Genomic DNA, 21,038 nt, shown 5'->3' with positions numbered 1-21,038 from the left:
TCCAATAAATTTCAATAAAATTGTGAGTATGAGTTATATATTGTTAATAAAAGTTCGACATCGAAAAGATATTTATAGTATATATAGTCTATAAGAGATAATTTTTTAAATCTCGAATCTTATCTAACGTTTATTGTAATCTTTTTTAAAAATTCTTGCGTTTTTTAGAAACCACGTTTAAGATCTAATTTTTTCATCAAAAATCAAAATCTTATTTCTGAATGGAGTTTACGTAATTTTTAAAAAGTTAATTTTTATTAATTATAAGGTCATACTTGTCGGATAGATGGATTTATTTCATACTTTTACGGAAATATTTCTAGAATTACCTGTAAAAATCAACTATGGGTGATGGGTACCCCAAATCAAAAAGCCTCTATATTCACAATTCAGACGACGCTTTATCAACATTTGTATAAAAGGAGTTTTAATCTTAATATTTAAAGGAAAAAAAAACTCATTTGTTTAAAAAAATATTCTAAAAATGTATATTTATTTTGATACGACATAATGCGGATTAGGCAAGTTGACCGAGCCCCAAAACAAAATAGTCTTGGTCTCCTCATTCCTAATAAAAAATGAAAATGGCACGTCCACCCTAAATCGTACACCCCCGCTCCGCGCTATCGACACTGCCGTGGCGGCCGCCGCTTCCGTTCCCACTTCCGTTATATCCATGGAAACCTACAAGAAAGTTCGGATTAAAATATCGATACACCCTTATATAGATATCGACTCACTTTATGTATAATTTGATCGGCATACAGACCAGATTTGGTACAGCTTCCTTGCTGTTCGCATTGTTCATCGATCGATTGACGAATGTTATCGATCGATTGTGTTAAACTGTTTTTTCTGACAAAACTTGAGTCTAAACTCTGCGGTTCTGAGACGGTGTGCGCGAGCACATCTAAACTCGCTTTATTTGGGTCAAATAGGGAGTTGACGCCCATCATTTTTAAAGTATCTTTTAAGTCCACGGTGGTTTCAAGTTTCATTCTGGGGAACACGACGAGGACTCGTGTCAGAGTCATTTTGCCAATCATGTTGCTCAGATCCTCTTCGGTTAGTTTCTGTTCGAACTCTTTCAGTTTGGTTTTGCTGGAGTTGAAAGGCATGATTACGTACATGGTGCTTCTGTTGCCCTTGTATGGCAATCCTAAAATAGGGGTTTGTTAAACCATTAAGGATTTAAACTAGTTTCATTGAATTATTAAGTAATAGCCTCGCTTAAATTTTAAATCTTCTTTAAATTGCATTATAGATGCGGATGATCGTTGTGGAGAAATGTGAGCGTGAAGTGTATTTCAGGTATCGAAAATCTGATTGTATTCAGCTATTGATTCGCAAGTCGAGCCCTGGAAATGAACGTGCTGAAGCCAAGCTAGTTCGGTAGATACAAACATTTTTTATTCGGTAGATAAAAACATATTTTAATTAATCCTTTCTGTGAACTCAGGACTAAAAGTACCTCGAGAGTTTTAACATTAAGAGATTCCTGTACGTGACGATAATTAATCATCTACAGCTCAATCTTCCCTAAACGAAATATATTGGAAAATTATTTCGTTTAGGCTGCACTCTTCCGATGGCTTTGAATATGAACATTGGAATAAAGGTTCCAAACACATTAACAATAATCAAGGTTTGGGCGCACAAGAGATCAGAACAATAATTTGATGGTTGGTACATTAAGGAAATCTCTTGCTTAATAAAACCCAACATTTGCACAGACTTTGTGATAATGGAAGGCATGTGAGGTATGACAGCTGACCATTAAGTATAATAAGTCTCTAACAAAGATAAGCCCAATAGGATTTCTACCACTACTAAAAACCATCAAATGGCACTTCTTGACATTAAGGTTCATAACATTTTAATCACACTAGGGAACCTAGCGCCAGATGCGACTGTAACTTAACGCAATTGTCTGTTCTGTGAACACTCATATACAACTTCATATAATCTGCAAACATGAAAATTTATATGAAGAAAACAGGATGACTGAAAATGCTTACGTCGCATCATCTGTATTCTACCAGTCAGGTAAGAGTTCAACCATATTAAAAGCTAACCATGAACAACAATAGGCTCCAACCTTCTTCCAATGTTTTCAGGAGGAACTCAGTAGATTTTGTGATCAATGGTCGATAAAACAGCCATTTAGACTAGGCGACAGAAAATCACAGACTAGGCTCTATCTAACACTTTGGTATTATTTCAGACCTGTCTCCCGTCTTAAAGATAGGTGTAATGTAACCTGTTTTCTAAAATTTTGAAAAAACTCCATTACTAAGGGACATATTGAAAATTATAGGAAGTGGCCGAGTAAGTATAAAAGGACAGTTTGATAAAAATAGAAGGAATATCATCAGGGCCAGGTCCCTTATTTACGTCTAGGGATTCTCATAATAAATGTCCCATGATAAATCATGGCTATAAAGCTTCTATGGCAAAATAAGTTAATGGTGCTTTGTAGAAAAATTTTATCAGGGTCACAAACTTATCCGTAACTTCTGTGAAAAGAATTATGCAAATAGATTAACAAGGTGATTCATTAACATGGTGTCCCAGTCAAATCCCTATATCATCACATCTTGTTAATACATCGAATTTACAAATGCCTTGCAGTTTGATAAAGGATATAATAAGTATCTGGATCAACTGTACCACATTAGATGATGATGCAGATAAATGGATTGCCTCAGCAGCACCATCACCTTTGGACCATTGACTATTTGGAAAATAAAAATCATCCAAAACACAAAGCTTGCATTCAGGATACTTTTCTGATACTGTCTCAAGGCAGATAGACTATTACAAAACTCAGCTGATTTATCTTTATTTCCATTTGCACAAATAAATGTTTAATGCGTTTACTAAATGATGGCAAAAGTCTACTATTAAGATCTTTTCGAGCTGCTATAAGTACACCTCCTCCCCTGGATAAGTCGCTGGTTTTCTTGGAATTCTCCTTTTGATATATAATCAATAATCTGGAGTCTCTAAAATTGCAAGATATACACATTCTCGAAGAGTAGTTTTAAGCTTGTTACGCAGACCACCAACATTTTGAAAGTACACCAAGAACTCCGATACAAACGCTGGCAGATTTACAGTAGCACAACTCAATTTTTTTGCTATTATTGTAGGAACACCATTAGCTTATTTCAAGAAAAGGTCTTTCTCGCCATTTTATTAAGTCTCTTTTTAAATTATTAAGTTCGACCCATTGTTCTGATGTCAAATGAGTCAATAAATACTTTTTGTCCACCTTCCAGTTTTGACTTGTTTCTCAATCCCAAGAACCACTTCGAGAGACTGAAGTATAACACATAAGGAACGGTTGATGCACTTATTATATTAATTGGAAACTCAACGATACCAAATATAAAATCCTTAGCTTTATGAAGGTCACCTGGTTTAGTATTTTTGAATTGTCGAAACAGTGGGCTGCCAAGGCAGTTATGCAGGTCACCTAATGGACCCGTCATGCCCCACCGGGGGTTACCAGAGCCCAACGGCCTTAGAGAAACCGATAAGGCTCTCTGGTCTGAAGGACCTCAAAGTCACTCGGTACACTGAAAGTGCTACCCAAGTATTTGAACCTGGCGCGCGTGTGTGCTGGGCACTCCCCGACTACATGGTCAACGGTTTCATCCTCCTCACAGCACCATCGGCATTCCGGGTTGTCCGCAATACCGATAGTATGGAGATGGCTTCGTAAGTGCCAGTGACCGGTTAAAAGACCTGTCACTAGCCGAATTTCGCGTTTTTTTAGGCGTAGTAGATTTTTGGTGAGACAGGCAGAGGGCCCACCTATGTTCGCTTTGGCCTGTCTCATACCAGGGGACTCAGTCCATCTTCGGTGGGTCCACTTGGCAGACCCTTCATTGATGCGACCGCATTTGGCGATACCAACTATGAGTTCCGGCCCCATCGGCACATTCGCGGATCCCACTCTGGCAAGAGAGTCCGCTTCCTCATTACCTGCATGGCCTGCGTGGCCAGGTATCCAGACGAGCTGGACCCTGCAGCCAACCTGCACCAGTTTTTTCAGGACTTTTATGCACTCTAGTACAAGCTTAGAGCTTACCTTTGCGGCCGTGATAGCCTTAATGGCAGCTCTGCTGTCCGAGCATATTGATACGACTGTATTGCGGTGTCCGCAGCTTACTATTATCTGTCCGCATTTTAATACAGCGAATACTTCGGCCTGGAAGACAGTGGCGTGCTCCCCCAGCGAGTATGCCCTACTGGTATGTGGGATCCCACCACAAAGCCCTGATCCAGCTCTGTTATTCATTCTGGAGCCATCTGTGTACCAGATGGTCTCCCTATTTAGCAATGCAGGACTGTTGGAATGCTGCTACTCCTCTCTACCGATTCGCAGTCCACAGTCACTGGAGCCATGCAGTCACTGCCCATCAGAAGGAGAGGACATTCCTGTATGGCCTGTGACCAAATTTTTGCGTGACCGGTCTCGCCAGAACGTAGTTCGCTCTGGTTCAGTATTCTTAGGCAAATTAAACAACATTAAGTTACAGGATCTTTGTAACCTTTCAGACATTTCAGCGCCTGTTCTAAACTTTTTCATTCATTTTTATAATATGTTTCTCAAATTCGTTAAGCTTCTAGCCATTACTAATTTTAATTTCATTCAAGGCTTCCTCTAAAGCACTAACATGGTCATTTAAATGAAATACTCTCCTTGTATGAGGAATATACTTCCTGCAAGGTAGTAGAATATAGGGCAACACCGGGACATCCCTTACATAGTTCATTGTTGCATGTTCATATGTTCATGCAGAACTCAGAACGGTCAGCAAAAATTTCGTAACTCCAAAAGAGGGATAATAAACTATGGTGTTAATACGAACTATGTATGCCATAGGGTTCAAAACACCCAGTGGGTGCGTTTTGGTTGGTTACTTTTTTACTACTTTTTAATGGTTAATGCCAAACAACGAAAAATTAACAGAACAAAAATGAAAAAGAAACTTGCTAATAGCGTTGATTGAAGAGGCGATTCCCTTTTCAATCAACGCTAATAGGTTAGGTCATAAACTTATAAAGATTTATTGATAATTTGATTTTTTTCATTGAATTACTGGGGAAAAAGTACTTGAAAACTATACGATGTCAATAGGTGTAATGTGATTTTTAAGATCATGTTTCGTTTTTGAGTTTCAGTTTAAACAGTAATAAATTAAACTCAAGTCACAAGTCTCACGTATAGGTAGATTACATATAGGTCACAATATATTTGAAACCAGTAATTTAGAGTTTGATTTGTCACTGTTTAATTTAGGCCGGTCTCTTTGAGAAAAACATTGACTATTTCTTCGAGTTTGGGCCTCAGATTGGTGGTATGAGATAAAATAAGACCGAAACTCGAACAATATTGACTCTTGATGACTTCTTTATTAAATTACTGGAAAAAAGCAGGTAAAAACAAAAGTACCACATCGATAGATTTATATTGATTTTTAAGAAAGTTTTTTCTAACTTTTCAGGCACACTCGTTTAATATGTTACATTGAGCTTTAGGTAGGAATTAAAGTGATATAAAGATACTTAGGTAACAGGTACTCAAAAAAGATTGTAGAAAAATTAAGGAAGATTACAATAAGCTTGAGAGAGATTCTCTCTGAGTCTCAGCCGAGTTACTAAAACATAAGAAAAAATAAAAAGAACCATTCGACATGGATTCCCAAAAACACTGTAACTACTTCGACATTAGAACCAAAATAAACATTATTAAGTTAGGGAATTTGGACAATGACCACATCTTACAACATATGCTTATGACAGGCATCGCAGAAGAGAAGTTCTTGAGGGTAACAATCTGATTTGGAACTAATCCTTTTACAGTTGATGACCAGCGCAGCAATAATCCTTAAACGTGAGCATCAGTAATCACTTCACTTGAGACAATGACAAACCTTGGCTAAGAGGGTAAGACCCCATTAACGCTTACAACCCTTACATAATGAAAACTTTAGAAAGAATGATTAATGAGGGATTTTTGACAGGCCATCAGAGCCAGTTGCACTAGGATCCTTCTTTGATTCGGAGGGACCTTCTGCTAAGGAAATTTTCTTGGTCAGCTGTGTCATGACAGAGCTGTTAGCAGAATTACCACTGACCTTGGAAAATCACAAGAATTACCTCAAAATAGTTGGTCTCCGCTTATGGATGATATTGGTTTGCAAGTCCTGTACTTACCCAAAATTTCACATTCCAAGGTAGGACTTCTATAATACGTAAAAAAGTCCCCAAGATTAGCCATCATGTCTGCCTGGACATTGCTGGGTGTATCACGTCCGTTTACATAAAATGGCGCCCTAAAAACATATTTGTATTAAAAACAAATAAACTCGCTAAGCCTATGCAGACCTCTTGGTAACGCCTGGGAAGAAGTGCTGGTACCATTCGGCATTGAAGTAAAGGGCACTGGTGATGATTGCTTTCGTCAGAATCGACGGGGGGCTACTGAGGATTGTTTTTATTTTCTTGTTCGTGTTGTTGGCTACCCAATCGTTAATGAGCTCTTGTGCCGCCACTGGATTGGTCATGTAATCGACGTTGACGGTTTTGCTGCGGTAGAGATCTTCCGCTAGAGATGCGTAGATTGGACGGATCTGAAAGGAAATTTGATTGGTGCTGGGCATCAGTAATTAAATCTTGGCTCCAATTGGCAGTTAAACCAAATAATAGAATAGAGCGCATATAGTTTTTAACGCTGTTCTTGACTTACTTGGTATCCTTTCTGTATAAACAGAGCGCTGGCAACATGCACTTGCTCCCCAACCGCGAATCCAGACGTCCTGGATATTTTGTCGAGCATTCGTCCAAACTGTTCATGCACCAGTTGAGATTTCTTGTTGATGTCCGGAATGCCCGTCTCTAGACCCAACAATAATGATACTTCTTTAAAAGTGTTTCCATTCGAGCCCAACAGGATTAAGGTCAGGACTCCGGCGATGCTCAGCGGGGAGAAAACGACGATATCTTGGTCGTGCCTCAAGATCTCGTTCACTTTTAGGGTTAATTTCGTGATGCCACGTGAGATTATTTCATCTACGTATTCTTGGTAGACGGTTTTGCCCCTTAGGGTGGTCAGTTTGTTCAAGATCTCTGGAGAAAGGTACTGAAATGGATAATTTTAGAAATAGGTGTATCAGAGTGGTCTTCTAGAGACTGCATATCGATCGATTATAATGGAAAAATTGAAAATTTGGTGTGATTCGAGAAATCTGCTACTGTAAGAGGAACATCATGCATGATCCTGGAGTGTGATGTAAGTGCTCATCATACAGCCTAGGTTAGCAAATAGTAACTATAAATGTTTCTCAATTATTAACTAGGAGAGAAAATATCCACAACAACTCTAGCATCCGGATACAAAATAACGTCATTGCTTGTAGAGAGCATGTAAAATATGAGGATGTTTATTGATTAAGGAGTGTTATTAAATGAGGGAGACTGGTCAGTGTGCATAGGTCAGTGTGCATACTCAGCCACCTTTCTTTACATAGAGAAAGCATTAAATGCCCTTTGGCCAATTGGCAAGAGGGTTCAACCAACAAATCTGTGAGTGTATCAAAGTGAAACAGAATATATCTGCGTCCATACAAGGCAAGATGGTAATATTCAGAGCTGCAAAGGGTTTCTATCTCCTCCCTATAATTAAAGACCTTATTTCATTAATTAAATTTCCATATCTGTCTGATATCTAAGTGCCATGAAGGGGAAATAGAGAATATTATTAAACAACAACATTTATTCATTCAACATAATTCGAAATGCTGAATACATGAATGAATCTGCTTTTGTCGAGACAAGGTGAAGGTTCAGAGAGTTTTCCAAAATCGATCTATGCAGCTCCTGAAGTACGTACACCATGTATATTTTTCTAAAATCGATATTTACTTCTCCAGTTGAGTTAGATGGTGGAGCATTAGAAATTTGGAACTTAATATCGTCCTCTTCAGTGGGAAAATAAACTTGTTGATTCGTGTTGTTTGCGTTTTCAGTCGTGGGCAGTCGTAGACAGGTTATCACTAGGATGGCGTTCAGGTACCAAGGCATATCTAGAACATTAAAAAATATTTTCCTGTTTTAATCTGGTAATGTGATTAGAGAATCCTGACCGGGATCAAATTAACCAAAAATTCGTACATGGCCCAATTTAGTTTTAATGAGTATTTATGATCATTGGGCTCCAAATTTGTCCTTGTCAAGGGCACCAGAAAAAAATTGAGAAATCAATTTGGACATATAAATTTCCATTCTTTCCAAATTAAATTTCAAAAATTATTCATTTAAAAAATGGCCTTCAAAATTGACCGCAATATCAAATCCAATGGCACCAAAAGGTGACCCCCTTCGTCATGAATAAATGGCATTTAAGCAATCTTTAATCTTCGCAGATTAAGTAATCGGATCGCAAGAAAGATATTTTTTTGCCGCATCGGCGTGTATATAAAATACAAGGTAGAATTTTTTTCGACTCTAGGAAATCTGAATTTAATGAGGTCATCCAAAAGATCGTACTCATTGGAGTCAGAATGTACGGTATAAATGTGAAAATCTTTAAAATATTGAAGATTGAGTCATAGTTTTTCTATAACCATATCTTTTGATGAATATCACAAAATTTCAGATGATAATGAGATCTAAGAAAAAAATTTAATTTGCTGGTTTTGATTATCTTTTTGAACCGCTGAGTTCGCTTGAAAATTCTTAGAATTCCGAAACCTATAAAAGGTATGGTTTGAAGGGTCTCGAGGAGACACTGAAATTTATGAATATGGAAAAACAATAGATTTTTTAAGATTGCGGTATACATCACCTATCGTTTTCACTTAATTATCTAAAAACTTATAGTAACTCTCTATAATATAGATATCTGCTTAAATCAATTATTTTAATATCTGTGCATATAATAATCATTTAATTTTTTATTTTTATATATCTTCTACCTAATAGGAAAGAATAGGACATTGACTTTTGAAAATTTTAGACAGGGTCACTCGCTTCTCACCTTGGAGTCCAAGCAAGGCATTGTTTTAATTTAAGACAACACAGGGCGACTCGGGTAGGTTGGAAAATAACAGTAGGAAAAATATAGGGAGTGTCTTTAACTAGCTTATATTTTACATCCTATGTCTAATTTTATCTATCTTATCCTAAACTAAATAACTATACATAAACACCTAAACATAGTATACTATTATAATTTTACTATTCAATATTGCAAGTCTAGTTTTTATGTGAATTATATTCTGTTTTTACATAGCTTTAAAAATTGAACAAAAATTGCTTCTAGCTTTTTATTTGTGGTAACTTCTACCATAAGGGTTGCGTGGCACATTGAAAGTGAGGATAGTTCCAAGTTCCATGTTTAAAAATGGAATGGCTTGAGAATTGTTTTTACAAGCAAACAGTCTATGATTCAGATCATCAATTGACTGATTACCACAATCGCAAATTTCTGTGTCTTTCATGTTTATTTTATATACGTATTGATTGAAATTACCGTGTCCTACCAAAAACCTAAAATAGGATATTGTCAAGTATCTTGGAAAATTATGGCTAAGGACTAAATTGTTTTTGTCTAATTTTGCCTTTTTCTAATTGAAGTATAGGAATTTTTGTGTTTGATACATATTCCAAAAATGTGTTTTTCCAACATTCAAAGGCTTTTAAGTAGATAAAAGGGAATAAGTCCCTGTAGTGTACTTTGGGTATAGAGTTGTTGCAAGAAATGGCTTTCTTTGCTTCCTTATCTACTAACTCATTACCCAATAATAACCCCAATAGCTTTTATTCAAACAAAGACTATTATTATGTCCTATAGGCTAAGATTTACCAGAACAGCTCTAATTTTGAAAATGATTGGCTGGTTTAAGTTATGTCCATTTCCTAGAGTTTGTATGACTGATCTAGAGTCCGACAGAATTAAAATATTGAGTATTGGCATTGTTTACATATTGTAAAGCCAATGCTTCTACCATAAAAATGGAAAAATTTTCTTCACATTTAAAACCCAAAAATTGTAAATATACTTCAGATGTTATATGCGTTTAATGTTAAACGAGTTAATATTCCGGCGCATTCGCCAGAAAATTAACTTGTTCAACTTTAAACGTGTGTAATATTTAAATTAATTTTAGCATTTTAATAAATTTTCAGTTGAAAAAAGAGCACATTTTTTGGATTATTTTAATATAATATCGTACTATAACTATAACTATAATAATATATACTATAACGTAACTATAGAATGCCCAATAAATCGAGTGCTTCAAATTGCCTTTTTAAATAAACTCCATACAGATACTTTTTTATATGGATTGTATCTAAATGATACCCCAGAATATTTATTAAAGAAATTAATACTAAGAAAACATGTTCATATACAAAGTATTAGGTATAATTCGAACGGCGTTTCACATATAATGCTGTTAAGTTGTATAACACTAACTTGTAAGCCTGTTTTTAATTTGCAAACTGGTGACCTAACACTGTGAATTAGAAATAGTGAGAAATTATATTTAATTCATCTTGAGGGCTGGAAGTCGTAGTTCACTTGCGTTAAATTAAAAAAGCACATATAGGGATAAAAACGTAGATATCACAAATTAAGGAAAGTTATATATGTACAGTACAAATTAAAATATAATAAAATATATGATTTTAACAAACCGGTAGACTAGAGAATTCAGTACTAGCCGTAAAAACTATAGAAGAATTATAATTTTATCCTAAATATTTATATTTAGTTTTGGTTTCTATTTTGTATTAACACAGCGGTTAAGAGTTAAAAAGTGAAATGAAATAAAAATCTTTACAACAATTAAAAAGGTATCAGATTTTCGTGCCTTGCAATCTGACCTTGCAAATTTTGAAAGGTACTGTACCTTAAATAAATTATTTATTAATCCAGAAAAATGTTATTCTATACTTTTTAGCAGAAAACCATTTCAGACACAAAACAAATGTGATGTATATATCGGAGGCACTATCTTTAAGTATGTAGAGTTTATTAAGGATTTAGGTGTGACGTTGGATTCCAGACTGCTCTTCAACGTTCATATAGAAAACATGGTTCAGAAAGCTCTAAAAAATCTCGGTTTTTATATCTCGAATTACAAAGAGTTTTAGTAATCAAACATCATTAATATTATTATATAATGCATTCGTTAAACCTACTATAGAATATCACAAATATATTGACCAAATAATTGAAAGGGTACAACGCAAATTTGTAAATATAGTAAATTTTTGCTTTAATAGGCAAAAACTTTTCTTACTTACTATAATAACTTAACTAAGTTTTATGGTATGAAGCCCTTAGAGAGTCGTAGAAACAATTTTGATTTATAAAATTATTAATAATTTAACACACTGCCCTTTCTGTCTGGAAAATTTACATATAACTAATTTGAATAATGACATATTTTTCTCCAGTATGGCTTCACGCGATACTTTAGATTTTCTACCTAATTTCGCAAGGAACGATAAATATTGTCCTATTTTTCCTATTGTCATTATTCATATGTATATATACTTCTTTATTGTTTATAAGAGATACTATTAAATAGGTTGGTTAGATTACCATAAAGGTTAAATTACCATAAGGTTAGTTAGGTTTATATTACTTGGTATATTTGTTAGGTTTGGTGAAAATGTAATGTTTGGAAAGCGCTTACTTGTAATTCATGATATTAGCAAAGTATGTATATAGATTTCAACTGTAGACTGTTAGACTGTGATATTAGCATACGTTAAAAGACGAATATGCCCAGCCAATGAGAATTTTGCTTCCTGAACTATTTAATTTTCGCCGATAATTACTATTTATATCGATTTTGCCACTATTTGAGTGCTCACAGCAATCATAGTGCTTAGTGTTGACTCTGTTGTCTATAATATTCGGTAGGTACTACACTAATTTTCAGTTCAAAAAAACAAACATTTTAGTGTTTGATTTTCAATTTCTAGTAAACTGTCCAGTGATTTCTTTCCTCTATAATTTCTTTTTTAGCTGCTGCAGAATCTGTTTACGATAATTATGGCAGCACTAAGGTAAGATATAATTTGTTTAGGTCTAATCTGAATTATTATGTATTTTCTAGCCAACAAAATGCAATCTGCGAAGTCTGTGAGAAGGAATTTTCAAGCACATCCACGAGAAACAGACATCTTAAGAAGTTTCATGCAGAATTTTTTGGCCAAGAATACAAGGAACACATTATATGTCCAATGTGTACCAACGATACCTAGACATTTTCTTATTTTAATAGTTTAAACAAACATTTTCAAATTTTAGGAATTTCGAAGAATATACCTCTTACAGAGAACAAAGTAATAGGTAAGTCGATTATGCTTGCCAGATCCAAAATAAATTTAAAAATGGAGAATAACATATATTTTCCAATTATAACAGGAGCAACATCAGAGGTTGTATAAACTCTTAGTTATCAGACATAATTGTATATTTTGTTGTTTACTTTTAGGATTTAATAGCTTATGTAAAATGAGAAACATTATGTCTGGGGGAAGCACACGCATCAAGGGACATGCCTCTCAAGAATTTTAGTTAAGGTTTTAAAGTATGGTAATAATATTGCATTAATTTTTATATTCCTAGACTAATTCATAATTTTAATCCTTTGTAGGATCAGTTGTGATCAGAAGTGCTAGTTTACAGACCAAGCTTGAAGGATTTAGTTTCTTCTCTACCGTTTTTAAAATTTAAAAAAAAAAAAAAATTAATTTTTAAAAAAAAAACTTAATTAGTTTTAAGTAGTTGGTATAATATAATATAATACATTTTAATATAGTATAGAGTCCATAGTATAATTTATTGAAAAATATATTTATTAAAAAAATTATTATAAAATTTTAAGTATATTTGCTAAAAGTTAAAACATTTCAATAAGCTAGTGGACATTAAGATAATTGATAAATATGATGGGAATTTTTTAATTTCAAAGAACTTTCAAAACTGTCATCACAATGATTTATATAATTTTCAAATTGCCTTTGCAAACTACTCAGCAAGTAAGCTGCCTCAAAATATTTATGAAATATTTACTTCTTATGGCCACTATGATGGGACACTATACCCAGCGATTTTATCAAAACAATGCCTAAACAGTTATATAAAAATTAAAATAAATACACATATTTTTTAGGATTATATGTTTTATATATTTTGATTTTAATTGTTAAATAAAAGTTTATATAAAAGTTTATATGTTATTTATATGGTGATTTTTTCTTGAAAATTCATATACTTTTAGTTGTTTATTGCCTGGCAATCTTTATCATCTACCCACTCGATATTCTCTGATCCACATATTTCAGTCTCCTGAGTAATGTATAATTGGCTATTTAAATGAACTTCAAACGTTCATTGACAATTATTATACTATGAAAACTTTATCGAATGAAAATTATCGATACCTATCATAGGAATATGACATGTAAGAAGTAATTTTACACTAAATTTTAATATAATACCATAAAAAACATCTATAAAACAAGCTAAAATAAAAATACCAGTGAACAAAAAACAACAAACATAAAAATACCAAAAAACTTTAAAGTGTTATCATTAATAATAATGCCAATATTTTTGGATGGTTTAATGTTTTATATATAAAACATTAAGTATTACACGGTATATATATATACCGTACTCACTCATGCACTTGTATTTATTTACTAAAGAAACCTAGACTTAGTCTCCTGAGGATGACTGGTTTCTGTTTTTTTTTTTAATTTCTGACCCCATGTTGACCCCATGCACCTGTCTATTTTCATGTTCTTAAAAATCTTGATCACACTGTAATTTTAGTTTTCTTTTTATTTGTAAATTAATAATAATCTTAAAAAAAAATAAACATCATATAAAACTAAAAATGAAAAGGATGGCGAATGCGCCCGAATACTACATCATTCAACTTCAAATACTAATAACGTTTAATTTTAAGACTTTAAGAGAAATTTTGAAATTGGAGAGTAAATTTTTAGATTATTTTGACATATCACCGTACCTAGAATATCTAGTAAATAAAATATAATATTGCGGAGGGTTATTGGGTGGGGTCAGAAATAAAACAGAAACCTGTTTACTTAAACGTAGACGTTTCGACTTATATTAAGTCATCCTCGGGACATCCACAGAGATGAAACAAAATAATTTCAAGTACATAAAAGACATTATTAAAATAAATGTTCTTTACGTGTGCAAAAATTAAAACAACAAAAAAAAACAAAAACCACGACATAATTAAAATTACATTCAGGTACAATCCATTAAAAATATATAAAATTTATGTTTTATACATTACACATAGAAACATAAAAAGTACATTTAACAGCTTCCACCCTAAATTACAGTTCAATATAGAGTGTGAAACAAATAACTTCAATTTCTAGACATTCTATTAATCAGAACAGAAGATAATACAATCATCACTGATTGGTATTACAGACCCACTTTCTCTGAGAGATTTCTTATCAAATTACTCATTTAAACAAAAATTAAACATAATTAGCTACCTAAAATCCCGCGCAATAGCCTTATCTCATTACAGTTTTCATCAAAGAAATGTTAACAAAATTAAAAATATTTTACTAAAAAACAATTTTCCTCATAAACTATTAAACAAAATCCTTAACAACAACCCTACACCTATTAAAGTCAAAGAAAACCAAAACCATAAACTTGCAAAAATGCCTTATGTCAAAGGTTTGTCTGAAAGGCTAGCAGGAGTGGTTTCTGATGATCAACTCAAAATAGCGTTCAAAAATGAAAATACCATCAACAAATACTTCTCAAAACTCAAGGAAAATCATCAAATGAGTTACAAAGTGGCGTGGTTTATAAAATACCCTATTCTGACTGTCAAGGTCTGTATGTGGATCAAACGGGCAGGTACTTAAAAACCAGAATTAGCGAACACGAAAGAAGCGTAAAACCAACGAACTATGCAGCATCTGGGAAGACTGCTCTAGCAGAACACTCCTTCAATCAACAACACCAATTTGATTTTAACAGCACTCATATCATTGGCAGAGAATCAAATTACAAAAAAAGAATTTTACTAGAAATGGTTAAAATAAAAAGTGCAAAGAAAGTATTACATATAACAAAAAACAAGACACCGATGATCTGAGTACAAGTTACTATAATTTAATTAATTTATTACCAAAGTTTCTGGTTTTGAACGTATAGGTTCATACATCTTCCTTATCTACTAATCCTTAGCTTATCAACATAACATCGAATCATAAAAATTAAATAAAGAAACGCTTGGAAGAATAAAACATTTGTTTCTTGGTTTATTGTTGATTCTAGTTTGCCCACAATAACACCTACAATTTAACCCATGTTAAAAATAATTTTTCTATTATAAATATATTTTAATTATAACTAAAGAACTAGACTTAGGTAAGAGATGTAATATATAAAAAATAAATTTTATATTTTTTTTATTAATTTTTTTTTAACGGATTGTACCTGAATGTAATTTTAATTGTGTCATGGTTTTTGTTTTTTTTTGTTGTTTTAATTTTTGCACACGTAAAGAAAATTTATTTTAATTATGTTTTTTATATACTTGAAATAACTTTGTTTCATGTCTGTGATTACTTGATTTACTTACTTTTTTTTGTTGAAAAAAAACATTATCCATTTGTGTCCTGAGGATGACTTAATATAAGTCGAAACGTCGATATTTCAGTAAAGAGGTTTCTGTTTTATTTCTGACCCCACCCAACAACCCTCCGCAATATTGAAGATATTGGGTCACAAACACGAAACTGAAAATAAAATATAATGTATGTTCTCCTGAGTGTGATTTCCTAGTTTGCACAAATTTCGTATTTTTTTTATATATTACAAAATTATGTTAAAAAAAAAAATAAGCAGTAATGGATGTAACATATCAAGATTAAAATTAAAAAAACATTTTATGAAATATTCCAAAAAATGGCGAATGCTCTGGATTACCAACTCGTTTAACTTTAAATGCATATAACTTCTTAAATAATACGACGATTTTCATGCAATTTTCCGAACTAAAAAGTGCCCCTCTTAGAGACTATTTTAACATATCTCAGAACCTAAAACAAATTATAAGTGTCTCATAAAATGCTGTTTTACTTCTTCAAGCAAAAACTTCACGTGCTTCATTCTTTAACAAAAGTTAAAAACAAAAATTAAATATCTTACTTAAACTAGTCTTCCGTCGGTCCTACCACATTAAAAGCAAGTTAACTTATCACCCGGACACAGTCAATTCAATGCCAAACTGAAAAGAGATAAAACTACACACTACGAAATGTATATTTAATAACAAAACAGCGATAGTGAAACGATAACAAAACAGCGATAGTAAAACGAAAACAAAGTATAAAAGAAATCGTTATTTAAGTGGCACCATCACCATCCATCCACCATCTACTGAGTAATCTCTAAGTCAATTACGTTTGCGGTAATTATTATTCTGATGGACTTGACGACCTTTAGAGTCTCGGATTTCCCCACTTACACGGCGGGTGATAAAATCGCCACTTTATACACTGCAATGTAACCAACCATTTTAAGTACACTCTCATCGTGGGTTTACGCTTGGATTGTTCAGTTACCATTGGTAAATTCCTGAAAATTAAAATTCATTCAATTAATTCATTCATTATCAGGATATTACAATAGATGCTAATAGTTAGTATGGACTTATAATACTTAAAAAAATATTAGAAAGTTCCGGCTATTCCTACTCTACGTTTGGGTCGGAATGTAGTTAGTAGAGGGGGAGTAGAAAAACGACTTGATTTTCGCACCTAAGACTTTCTTTGGCCAGACGTGTATATAAATAAATTACCATTAAATAAAATACTGCTTTTTGTAAACAAAATATTTGTGTTTTTTTAATGTTAATTATTTCAGTGGTTTTCCATAATTTACTTCTGTGCGAGTGACCTCGGCACCGCTAAAGTTAAATTTATAAAGATTTTCAAAAACATGCTTCGCAAGGGCAGTCTTGCTTAACCCATCATAATTGAGTGGGTGGTACAATGGTCTCATATTAATAAAGCCTTGATTTCAGATTTCTACCGTCTGTGTTATACGTGACTGGCCAATTTCTTATTCGGGTGCCGATATGCCCATGCAATAATATGCAACAGTAATTCGTAGGGAAAGCGTACGATCGACAATGTTTCAACGACACCAATTTCTCACTTACGTATGCCACACAAAGGGAAAAGGCATGTCTCGAACTTATCTAAATTTTTCATCGAATTTATGACTTAGATTTTCCGTCGCAAATTAATACGTTAATCTCCGCACCCAAGATCTGAGTTAGCCAGGCGTGTATATAGGTTTTCACAATTTATATATGACGTTACTCCGCAGTGTGTTTTTTCTTTTGATCTTATATCATTGAAAGGCTACAATTAGTAAACAACAACTTTGTTTGAGTTCAACATGTGCACAGGGGGATATTTTTTTACAAACATATTCATCGATTCTCTGTTGTCAAGTTTACACGCATTTTCAGAAGAGGAAATTTTCAGCTGTATATCGACACATATCACAATGTTAATTTAACCCATTGATGTTAAATTTTGGATTAAAAATAAAAAGTAGAAATAGATATATGTTATTCTAAGCACAAAAATAACATCTTCCAAGTAAAAAAAAAGTTATTAACATTCTTATTCCTAAAACCGCTTCTAAAAAATTTAAAATGGCAACTCGCATGCAAAAGCTGATGTCATCTCATGAAATGTCATCGTGACAAACGGCTTCGTGTTTACATTCGGCATTTGTGAAGTTTTGTGTTTTTTCTTTAGTTTTTGCTTCAAAAAGGAAAAAGGTTGAGTCATTTCAGTGTTTTTGTAAATTATTAAGATAGTAAAAACTTGTGCCACACCATGGGAAAAAGGCGATTTAAGCCGATCTTTTCACAAGTAAATACCGATATTGTCATAACATCATATCAAGGAACAACCGTCATAACCGTAGAATAATACAAACTTAATAAAAAATATATAATAAATATAAAATATTTAATTTCCATTAAAATCCTTTTTAATTAGATAAGTACCTTTACTCTAATGAAGTACCTACGTTAAATAAAGAGTTCATAAACGGTAGTAATACAATGCGCTCGAGCGCCGTTGCGATGTTGTTACCTTTTTCTCTAATATACGTTATTTACATTCATTTAACTTTGAATGTTGCCTGCTTTATACAGTATCTTATCAAAAAATTAAAATTAAAAAAAAAATAATTTTTTATAAAAAAAATGCTTCATATTTTATTGAAAAGGAATAATATTGTTTTGGGCCTGTCAAAATAAGTGAAAAATTTTTATGATATTATTTTAAACGTATGTTCATATTAGTAACTAAGAAATGTGAAAAAAATTAAATCGAATATTTAGTTAAAGGAATTATTAAACAGGTGAATTTTAAATGTTTATTTGTCAGGGCCTAAATTCTTGAGAGGGCCTATTATAATACTTCCAGTTATTTTTATTTGATTTTAATATATGTACAACATCTTGTCAGGATGTATTACAACAATAAACTTGTAAACAGTAGCAAAACGATAAATGTACTTACAGTAACTTATGGCGTATATAAGGAACGTGTAAGAAGACAGAATGTATTGCTTACGTCAGGATTCGAGATCATTGATATGAGATGATACGATACTACATACCTAAAAAGTAAAAGGTACCTGTAAGCAAATATTTTACCCTAGTTATTGTGATTGTTAAATAAAAGTAAAATACATGTACACAAGGCCATTTCAGGTTTATAGCACCTGTACACAATACCATAAAACTACATATCAATAAGACTAACATCCTTCAAATTATAAACATCAGTAGACCTTGTTAAAGAGTTGTTCTCCAATCCAGGCAGAACAAAACCTGATGTCCAGCATTAGAAATCGAGTTGATGGGATAGTGCTAGCAAGCACTCCACAAAACAACACACTGATGTAATCAGTAATGGCCAATTACACAGTTTACAAAATAATCCCAGGTGCCAAAACAATCTGGGTTGCACTAGTGCCAAGCACCTACTTACACCAGCTAGCGTTGTTTTACGTACCGTTTTACGTACGTAAGGTATCAGGGCACTACACTTATGCGCATTTAAGTATTACTTTCTTTATACTGATAATGATTAAAATAATAAGAAAAACATAAGGTAAAACATTGCTCAGTGAAAACTCTCACCTTTGTAATTTGACAGGTATAAATGGTTCAATAAAAGCACTAACCACAACACTAGAGAAAAGTTACGGGAGAACAAGTGGGTACTGCTTCGCGACTGTTTTCGAGTAAAATTACCATCGAATGGAATTCTAAAAAGGATCATATTAGAAATATCCCTTAAAAGAATCCTGGTAAACATATTCTGTCATCGCCTATGTTTTTGAGAATTGTAAATACCAACATTCCCACACATTATAATTTTCTCCGAAGTGACCTTTTTTACCCGCATAAGTACTAGTAAGTTTATTTTGTTTTTTTTTACTATTTCTGTTTATTTTGTTATTTCCGAAAAACCTCTTAAAACCATAAAACTTAAAGATTCTCATAGATCGTCCTTATCTTTACATGTCAGCCCTTAACAATCCCATCGGTTATCGTTGCCTTTTTTTATTCATTTTTGATGATCGACAAAAATCAGATAAAATATAATAAGTAAAATAAATTCACGTCTTACATATTTTTAATAATTGTTTTATAAAACTTAAAAAATAATACTGTATCGTTCTCGTTATTAAACTTAAATTCTATTGTACAAATTCATTAACCTACCTGCATATATATTATATATATCTCTTTCTAAGATTATTTTATTCGTAGGTTCGACAAATTATTTCATAAAAGCAACCGACTAAAAAAATATTAAATATCTAAAAGCAATTAATTTATTTAACAAAAAATATTTGTGAACGAAAATTTTTTTAAAATCTAAGTTGTACACACGAAATATATCGTATTCAAATATCATTTCAAATTTTATAACGTTTTATTTACGTTTAACATTAGTTAGTAAAGGATACTGCATAAAACGCAATTGATTATAGATTTTTTCTTGCAAATTAATACATTTATATCCACACCAGGTCTGATTTGGTCAGGCATGTATATATGTCTTGAGGGAAGTTTATATACAGGGTGTCCGGAAAAAGGAGGCCAATCCGCCGACCACATGTAGGGTGGACCAAAATAATGCGAGCTTCGTTATGCCATTTTTTAATTAGGCGCTCGGTATTCAATATACAGGGCGTCAAAATGAGAAATATAAAATCGTTTTTTTTGAAGTGAGTCGAGTGTTTTATAGGATATTAAATTAAAATTTGGTGTGAGGGGGTTTTTTGGAACGAGAAATTGAAATCCTTGCAGAGCGGTATATTGCATGTTGTAAAAATACCAAAACATTTTTGTACCCCTGTATAATAAAGTTCTAGTAAAAAATTCTAATTGTCCAATTTTTTTTTGTAAAAAAAGTATTCTTAGTAAATGTTGGCCTGAGAATCCGTTTATTAGATATTTTAATTTTAAAATCTAGATACTTCTTTCTAAACAAATTGGCTGACCTCGGGCACCAGTAACTTTTTCGCTTCTGACGCTCTTAATAAGCTTCTCAATTACTCCTCAAATAAATCTGCATTTTTTAATTAGATATTTGTATTTGGTGTGTTTTCTTACAACTTACCCTTTTCCGAAATGGCGGTGGTTTTGATGATTGGTAAGTTTTAAATATTAATGTAAACAGTAAATACCTGTCAATTCTCAACTAGACACAACCGCTAGACGCTATGCCCAGACATTCCCAAACCGATTTCATTCCAAAAGAAAATATTTTTTAAATTTGATTAACCGCCTAAGGGAGACTGGAAGTTTCAGCGAAAGACGGAAGGGTATTTGCGGTCGACCTCGTGCGGTTCAACCAGGGCAAAAGGAAGAAATTTTAAAAATTGT

The 21,038-nt window shown here is 32.9% G+C and overlaps 1 protein-coding gene across 1 annotated transcript; it reads right to left on the bottom strand.

Annotated features, from left to right (window-relative positions):
- Positions 1–460: 460 nt before the first annotated feature.
- Positions 461–16,503, bottom strand: LOC126750413 (serine protease inhibitor 28Dc). Its single transcript, XM_050460036.1, has 7 exons — positions 16,256–16,503; positions 7,936–8,096; positions 6,761–7,153; positions 6,400–6,644; positions 6,229–6,347; positions 741–1,159; positions 461–684 (listed from the first exon to the last, which is right to left on the bottom strand). Exons 2-7 carry the CDS (start codon positions 8,092–8,094, stop codon positions 493–495), a joined length of 1,527 nt encoding a protein of 508 aa, XP_050315993.1. The 5' UTR covers positions 8,095–8,096; positions 16,256–16,503; the 3' UTR covers positions 461–492.
- Positions 16,504–21,038: the final 4,535 nt, after the last annotated feature.

The sequence above is a fragment of the Anthonomus grandis genome, chromosome 2, assembly GCF_022605725.1.
Source record: "Anthonomus grandis grandis chromosome 2, icAntGran1.3, whole genome shotgun sequence".
Taxonomy (NCBI): Eukaryota; Metazoa; Arthropoda; class Insecta; order Coleoptera; family Curculionidae; genus Anthonomus; species Anthonomus grandis.
This window is presented reverse-complemented; position numbering and strand designations above follow the sequence as displayed.

Coding starts and splice junctions, on each gene's coding strand:
- LOC126750413 (XM_050460036.1), bottom strand. CDS start 8,094: ATGCCTTGGTACCTGAACGCCATCCTAGTGATAACCTGTCTACGACTG. Junction 7,154..7,935: donor CATCTAACTCAACTGGAGAA/GTAAATATCGAT, acceptor TATCCATTTCAG/TACCTTTCTCCAGAGATCTT. Junction 1,160..6,228: donor CTTGGAATGTGAAATTTTGG/GTAAGTACAGGA, acceptor CCCCTATTTTAG/GATTGCCATACAAGGGCAAC.